General features: G+C 39.2%; 1 protein-coding gene across 1 annotated transcript; it reads right to left on the bottom strand.

Annotated features, from left to right (window-relative positions):
* Positions 1 to 281: 281 nt before the first annotated feature.
* On the bottom strand, positions 282 to 6,485 carry LOC142210371 (ketosamine-3-kinase-like). The gene is made up of 6 exons (XM_075279476.1): positions 6,098 to 6,485; positions 3,789 to 3,940; positions 3,593 to 3,684; positions 1,557 to 1,633; positions 1,187 to 1,309; positions 282 to 773 (listed from the first exon to the last, which is right to left on the bottom strand). Exons 1-6 carry the CDS (start codon positions 6,290 to 6,292, stop codon positions 429 to 431), a joined length of 984 nt encoding a protein of 327 aa, XP_075135577.1. The 5' UTR covers positions 6,293 to 6,485; the 3' UTR covers positions 282 to 428.
* Positions 6,486 to 9,349: the final 2,864 nt, after the last annotated feature.

Below are 9,349 nucleotides of genomic sequence, written 5' to 3'. Positions count from 1 at the left end.
TACAGTCTCTAGGGGGCACACATCATACTGGTTACAGTCTCTGTGGGGGACACACCATACTGGTTACAGTCTGTGTGGGGGCACACACCATACTGGTTACAGTCTCTAGGGGGCACACATCATATTGATTACAGGATGGAAATATAATGTATTGAGCACCGATATCCCCTAATAACCCCCTCCCCAGGTAATACCACATACCCCTTACACACTCTTATTCAATATAAAAGGACCCCATGACTTTGAGGGCCACTACTATACATAGATAGGTTAAAGTGTCTCTAAGAAATATTAGAAAATTTCTTCAGTCCAACACCCGATAATCCAGAAATTTGTTACAAATGGTTTCATGTTCATGTGTCCTACAACCTAAGGCAAAGAAGAAGGTTCTAGATCCATGTGTGATCTTCTGAGCAGGTCCTCATCTGTCACAGGATCTGGAGCAGGTATCTCATGAGGTTCAAGGTGCTGCCTCTGAACATCTCGCCAAAGTGGTTCCAGTTATTTAAGGAGTGGAACAGCTGGTAGAGGGGTTGTCGGAGTTCAAAACCAGAGGATTTGGGGATTTTCCTGTGGTAGGCCTGATAAAATTCTCCACAATGATCTCCAAACATGTCACCGATGGATAATTCATACTCTGAGTGGCCGTAGAATGAGCCAGGGTCAAAGAGAACAGGTCCATGGTCGTCCTCTGCAGTGTTGCCTTCCCATAGATCTCCATGTAAGAGGGATGGAACGATCACAGTATCTCTGAAGGCATTCTGGACCTTCATCTGAGGAGAATGGAGGACAAATGTATAAATATTACATGGTCCTATGATAACACTTAGGCCCGGTTCACATCTGCATTCAGTATTCCCTTCGGGAGGCTTGAAGTTGCATTTTCATAGCACCGTGTATTGGGAACTTCGAGGCAAAACCAACCATGGGGTGTCCCCTGCTGAGATCTCCAGCGATCAGATATAATACATAGAGGATCTGGTAAGACGTGATTAGTTTCTCCTACAGCGCCACTGCAGGTCAAATTACGTATTACAAGATGTCCAATGAAATGAAGGGACTGTCTATGTAATACATGGACATGCCGAGTGGTGGCCCCCAACTAGTAGATACTTGATAACATGTTTTCTAATCCAGACACCCCCTTTATTATAGCTATATACATCTATCTGACATAATCTCCTACCTGCAGCTCAGACCACAGTCCCAAAAGTGTTCGGTCGCCGTAGTCCCTCTCGATCAGCCTGATTTGTGGCTGCAGGCGCTGAGATGCAAAGAAGGTCACCCAGTCGTCCTGCCACTCGTTGTCCTGAAGACACAACCATGACATCATGATAGCACCCGTGACATCATCGTATGATGAAGACTTTATTGTCTTCTATGGGGCCAACTTCTTGATATTCATCTAACAAGGAGCTTTCCAGCGGATATATTGTAACAAAACCTCAGCTGTGAGGTGCAGAGGGTTTTCTGCCTCAAGCAGAAATGTTTTAATTGGGGAGGAACTGAAATAACACATATATACCCCACTCCTGATATGTCTGCCGGGTGCTCACCTGGGGGATGTATCCGCAGCACGTCATAGTGGGAAAACCAAATTTCTCCACCGGACACAGATCTGCAGGACATTTACCTAAAAAAAAAAATACAGAAATCTGTATGGACATGGAAGTCAAAATCAAAAGTTATACAAGATTGGGTGCCTCTGGATATAACAGCGCCCCCATTATACCACCTATATGGGGTAAAAGGTAACTATATAATTATAGCTCTGGGTGGACTAGTCCTTTAAAACAGTCCTATAACTAAGCTCAAATCTTCCAGTATTCCCTGCGTGTTCAGTGTCTACAAAGAGCAGAGAATTGTACGTATTGGGCACAGCTCTGGAGTATAATACAGGATAAGTAATGTAATGTATGTACACAGTGACTGCACCAGCAGAATAGTGAGTGCAGCTCTGGAGTATAATACAGGATGTAACTCAGGATCAGTACAGGATAAGTAATGTAATGTATGTACACAGTGACTGCACCAGCAGAATAGTGAGCGCTGCTCTGGAGTATAATACAGGATGTAACTCAGGATCAGTACAGGATAAGTAATGTAATGTCTGTACACAGTGACTGTACCAGCAGAATAGTGAGCGCAGCTCTGGAGTATAATACAGGATGTAACTCAGGATCAGTACAGGATAAGTAATGTAATGTATGTACACAGTGACTGTACCAGCAGAATAGTGTGCGCAGCTCTGGAGTATAATACAGGATGTAACTCAGGATCAGTACAGGATAAGTAATGTAATGTATGTACACAGTGACTGTACCAGCAGAATAGTGAGCGCAGCTCTGCAGTATAATACAGGATGTAACTCAGGATCAGTACAGGATAAGTAATGTAATGTATGTACACAGTGACTGTACCAGCAGAATAGTGTGCGCAGCTCTGGAGTATAATACAGGATGTAACTCAGGATCAGTACAGGATAAGTAATGTAATGTATGTACACAGTGACTGTACCAGCAGAATAGTGAGCGCAGCTCTGCAGTATAATACAGGATGTAACTCAGGATCAGTACAGGATAAGTAATGTAATGTATGTACACAGTGACTGTACCAGCAGAATAGTGTGCGCAGCTCTGGAGTATAATACAAGATGTAACTCAGGATCAGTACAGGATAAGTAATGTAATGTATGTACACAGTGACTGTACCAGCAGAATAGTGAGCGCAGCTCTGCAGTATAATACAGGATGTAACTCAGGATCAGTACAGGATAAGTAATGTAATGTATGTACACAGTGACTCTACCAGCAGAATAGTGTGCGCAGCTCTGGAGTATAATACAGGATGTAACTCAGGATCAGTACAGGATAAGTAATGTAATGTATGTACACAGTGACTGTACCAGCAGAATACTGAGTGCAGCTCTGGAGTATAATACAGGATAAGTAATGTAATGTATGTACACAGTGACTGTACCAGCAGAATAGTGAGCGCAGCTCTGGAGTATAATACAGGATGTAACTCAGGATCAGTACAGGATAAGTAATGTAATGTATGTACACAGTGACTGTACCAGCAGAATAGTGTGCGCAGCTCTGGAGTATAATACAGGATATAACTCAGGATCAGTACAGGATAAGTAATGTAATGTATGTACACAGTGACTGTACCAGCAGAATAGTGAGCGCAGCTCTGCAGTATAATACAGGATGTAACTCAGGATCAGTACAGGATAAGTAATGTAATGTATGTACACAGTGACTCTACCAGCAGAATAGTGTGCGCAGCTCTGGAGTATAATACAGGATGTAACTCAGGATCAGTACAGGATAAGTAATGTAATGTATGTGCACAGCGACTGCACCAGCAGAATAGTGAGTGCAGCTCTGGAGTATAATACAGGATGTAACTCAGGATCAGTACAGGATACTTCCCATGTATATTTATTCTATATAGAACTTGTACAATGTTATACATAGAGGGACATCTGTGCTCTGATTGATGACTATCCAGATTGGTAACCTCTCATCAATCCATCATCAGTAAATCAGAAATACTGCACTAATACCCATTTTCCATGTCTGCTCACCTATGGTTCCGTAATTTTTCTGAATTTTCACTTTCATTAACCCATTATGTAAATGCAAATCTGCCAACTGGTCTCCCAATTTACTAGCAAACCTATAAGAGATAAACAATATTTCAACAAGACAATTATACTCTATATAATAAATTCCTCCTGACATTACAGCTACAAAAGCTTTCTGGATTTAACAACAGCTTACTTGCTAATTGGTCTCAACTCCATAGATTTTATAACAAATAAGGCTCCCCCTGCTGGTAGCTCAGCCAAAGTGATGGGTTGGGGCACACACACAGTACGCGTTTTTCTAATTGTCTCTAAACTTGTCATTTCTCCCTTGAACATGGTCATAGCCTGCAAATAAATAATAAAACAAAGAGAATAATAATTACAGATTTATTTATATAGCCCTAACCAGCCTAGTACTTCTTCTCTATAATGTGTTACACAGCTTTCTGTAACTACAATAATACTGCTCCTATGTACAAGTATATAACTACTATAATACTACTCCTATGTACAAGAATATAACTACTATAATACTACTCCTATGTACAAGAATATAACTACTATAATACTGCTCCTATGTACAAGAATATGACTACTATAATACTACTCCTATGTACAAGAATATAACTACTATAATACTGCTCCTATGTACAAGAATATAACTACTATAATACTACTCCTATGTACAAGTATATAACTACTATAATACTACTCCTATGTACAAGAATATAACTACTATAATACTGCTCCTATGTACAAGAATATAACTACTATAATACTACCTCCTATGTACAAGAATATAACTACTATAATACTGCTCCTATGTACAAGAATATAACTACTATAATACTACCTCCTATGTACAGGGATATAACTACTATAATACTACTCCTATGTACAAGAATATAACTACTATAATACTGGTCCTATGTACAAGGATATAACTACTATAATACTGGTCCTATGTACAAGAATATAACTACTATAATACTGCCTCCTATGTACAAGAATATAACTACTATAATACTACTCCTATGTACAAGAATATAACTACTATAATACTACTCCTATGTACAAGAATATAACTACTATAACACTGCTCCTATGTACAAGAATATAACTACTATAATACTGCCTCCTATGTACAAGAATATAACTACTATAATACTGCTCCTATGTACAAGAATATAACTACTATAACACTGCTCCTATGTACAAGAATATAACTACTATAATACTGCTCCTATGTACAAGAATATAACTACTATAATACTACTCCTATGTACAAGAATATAACTACTATAATACTACTCCTATGTACAAGAATATAACTACTATAACACTGCTCCTATGTACAAGAATATAACTACTATAATACTGCTCCTATGTACAAGAATATAACTACTATAATACTGCTCCTATGTACAAGAATATAACTACTATAATACTGCTCCCTATGTTCAAGAATATAACTACTATAATACTGCTCCTAAGTACAAAAATATAACTACTATAATACTGCTCCTATGTACAAGAATATAACTACTATAATACTGCGCCTATGTACAAGAATATAACTACTATAATACTGCTCCTAAGTACAAGAATATAACTACTATAATACTGTTCCTATGTACAAGAATATAACTACTATAATACTGCGCCTATGTACAAGAATATAACTACTATAATACTGCTCCTAAGTACAAGAATATAACTACTATAATACTGCTCCTATGTACAAGAATATAACTACTATAATACTGCTCCTATGTACAAGAATATAACTATTATAATACTGCCCCTATGTACAAAAATATAACTACTATAATACTACCTCCTATGTACAAGAATATAACTACTATAATACTGCTCCTATGTACAAGAATATAACTACTATAATACTGCTCCTATGTACAAGAATATAACTACTATAATACTGCTCCTATATACAAGAATATAACTACTATAATACTGTTCCTATATACAAGAATATAACTACTATAATACTGCCTCCTATACATAAGAATATAACTGCTATAATATTGCTCCTATGTACAAGAATATAACTACTATAATACTGCTCCTATGTACAAGAATATAACTACTATAATACTACACCTATGTACAAGAATATAACTACTATAATACTACCTCCTATGTACAAGAATATAACTACTATAATACTGCCTCCTATACATAAGAATATAACTGCTATAATATTGCTCCTATGTACAAGAATATAACTACTATAATACTGCTCCTATGTACAAGAATATAACTACTATAATACTACACCTATGTACAAGAATATAACTACTATAATACTGCTCCTATGTACAAGAATATAACTACTATAATACTGCTCCTATGTACAAGAATAAAACTACTATAATACTGCCCCCTATACATAAGAATATAACTGCTATACTACAAGAATCGTACACATATAATAACACCCCATACAGCAGGATGTACAGTACATTATTGCATCCCTCTGACCTGATTTCCACGATTCCACTTCACAAACACTCTTCCCTGATCGGTGTCATACTTCCAGGCTTCACTGATACACCCGCCCTGGATGTGCCCACATGGGATGAGGACTGACGTTCTCAGAACATTCTTTAGCTTCTCCTCCATTTCTTGGTGCCTCCTGGGGTCCATATGGTGCAGAAACATTTTCGGAGGTTTCATTGGACTAAATTGTTTGTCTGTAAGATAAGTGTTCAGTAATCACTCCGAAAATAAATTCAGCTTCACCTGCGCAGAGTTTTCATTCCATGAAATGGATATGTTAGCTATGATTTCTAATCCACTGATGTGACGAGACACCTATTTATAAAACCTCAATAATGGCAAGTTCTGTGTAGATACTGAACAAGCAGGGAGGACTGGGGGATTTTAGTTCTAAAGGTTGCATAAAAATAGTGAGTGCAGCTCTGGAGTATAATACAGGATGTAACTCAGAATGAGTACAGAATAAGTAATGTAATGTATGTACACAGGGACTGTACCAGCAGAATAGTGAGCGCAGCTCTGGGGTATAATACAAGATGTAACTCAGGATCAGTACAGGATAAGTAATGTAATGTATGTACACAGTGACTGTACCTGCAGAATAGTGAGCGCAGCTCTGGAGTATAATACAGGATGTAACTCAGGATCAGTACAGGATAAGTAATGTATGTATGTATACAGTGACAGTACAGCAGAATAGTGAGCGCAGCTCTGGAGTATAATACAGGATAAGTAATGTAATGTATGTACACAGTGACTGTACCAGCAGAATAGTGAGCGCAGCTCTGGAGTATAATACAGGATGTAACTCAGGATCAGTACAGGATAAGTAATGTATGTATGTATACAGTGACAGTACAGCAGAATAGTGAGCGCAGCTCTGGAGTATAATACAGGATAAGTAATGTAATGTATGTACACAGTGACTGTACCAGCAGAATAGTGAGTGCAGCTCTGGAGTATAATACAGGCTGTAACTCAGGATCAGTACAGGATAAGTAATGTAATGTATGTACACAGTGACTGTACCTGCAGAATAGTGAGCGCAGCTCTGGAGTATAATACAGGATGTAACTCAGGATCAGTACAGGATAAGTAATGTATGTATGTATACAGTGACAGTACAGCAGAATAGTGAGCGCAGCTCTGGAGTATAATACAGGATAAGTAATGTAATGTATGTACACAGTGACTGTACCAGCAGAATAGTGAGTGCAGCTCTGGAGTATAATACAGGCTGTAACTCAGGATCAGTACAGGATAAGTAATGTAATGTATGTACACAGTGACTGTACCAGCAGAATAGTGAGTGCAGCTCTGGAGTATAATACAGAATAAGTAATGTAATGTATGTACACAGTGACTGTACCAGCAGAATAGTGAGCGCAGCTCTGGAGTATAATACAAGATGTAACTCACGATCAGTACAGGATAAGTAATGTAATGTATGTACACAGTGACTGTACCTGCAGAATAGTGAGCGCAGCTCTGGAGTATAATACAGGATGTAACTCACGATCAGTACAGGATAAGTAATGTAATGTATGTACACAGTGACTGTACCTGCAGAATAGTGAGCGCAGCTCTGGAGTATAATACAGGATAAGTAATGTAATGTATGTACACAGTGACTGTACCAGCAGAATAGTGAGTGCAGCTCTGGAGAATAATACAGGATGTAACGCAGGATCAGTACAGGATAAGTAATGTAATGAATGTACACAGTGACTGCACCAGCAGAATAGTGAGTGCAGCTCTGGAGTATAATACAGGATGTACAGTGCCTACAAGTAGTATTCAACCCCCTGCAGATTTAGCAGGTTTGATATGATGCAAATAAGTTAGAGCCTTCAAACTTCAAACAAGAGCAGGATTTATTAACAGATGTATAGATCTTACAAACCAAAAAGTTATGTTGCTCAGTTAAATTTTAATAAATTTTAAACATAAAAGTGTGGGTCAATTATTATTCAACCCCTAGGTTTAATATTTTGTGGAATAACCCTTGTTTGCAATTACAGCTAATAATCGTCTTTTATAAGACCTGATCAGGCCGGCACAGGTCTCTGGAGTTATCTTGGCCCACTCCTCCATGCAGATCTTCTCCAAGTTATCTAGGTTCTTTGGGTGTCTCATGTGGACATTAATCTTGAGCTCCTTCCACAAGTTTTCAATTGGGTTAAGGTCAGGAGACTGACTAGGCCACTGCAACACCTTGATTTTTTCCCTCTTGAACCAGGCCTTGGTTTTCTTGGCTGTGTGCTTTGGGTCATTGTCTTGTTGGAAGATGAAATGACGACCCATCTTAAGATCCTTGATGGAGGAGCGGAGGTTCTTGGCCAAAATCTCCAGGTAGGCTGTGCTAGCCATCTTCCCATGGATGCAGACCAGATGGCCAGGCCCCTTGGCTGAGAAGCAGCCCCACAGCATGATGCTGCCACCACCATGCTTGACTGTAGAGATGGTATTCTTGGGGTCGTATGCAGTGCCATCCAGTCTCCAAACGTCACGTGTGTGGTTGGCACCAAAGATCTCGATCTTGGTCTCATCAGACCAGAGAATCTTGAACCAGTCTGTCTCAGAGTCCTCCAAGTGATCATGAGCAAACTGTAGACGAGCCTTGACATGACGCTTTGAAAGTAAAGGTACCTTACGGGCTCGTCTGGAACGGAGACCATTGCCGTGGAGTACGTTACTTATGGTATTGACTGAAACCAATGTCCCCACTGCCATGAGATCTTCCTGGAGCTCCTTCCTTGTTGTCCTTGGGTTAGCCTTGACTCTTCGGACAAGCCTGGCCTCGGCACGGGAGGAAACTTTCAAAGGCTGTCCAGGCCGTGGAAGGCTAACAGTAGTTCCATAAGCCTTCCACTTCCGAATGATGCTCCCAACAGTGGAGACAGGTAGGCCCAACTCCTTGGAAAGGGTTTTGTACCCTTTGCCAGCCTTGTGACCCTCCACGATCTTGTCTCTGATGGCCTTGGGATGCTCCTTTGTCTTTCCCATGTTGACCATGTATGAGTGCTGTTCACAAGTTTGGGGAGGGTCTTAAATAGTCAGAAAAGGCTGGAAAAAGAGATAATTAATCCAAACATGTGAAGCTCATTGTTCTTTGTGCCTGAACTACTTCTTAATACTTTAGGGGAACCAAACAGAATTCTGGTGGTTTGAGGGGTTGAATAATAAATGACCCTCTGAATAAACTTTTCACAATTTAAAAAAAAATTAAACAAA

Source organism: Leptodactylus fuscus, chromosome 6, assembly GCF_031893055.1.
Source record: "Leptodactylus fuscus isolate aLepFus1 chromosome 6, aLepFus1.hap2, whole genome shotgun sequence".
In the NCBI taxonomy this organism is placed as follows: Eukaryota; Metazoa; Chordata; class Amphibia; order Anura; family Leptodactylidae; genus Leptodactylus; species Leptodactylus fuscus.
This window is presented reverse-complemented; position numbering and strand designations above follow the sequence as displayed.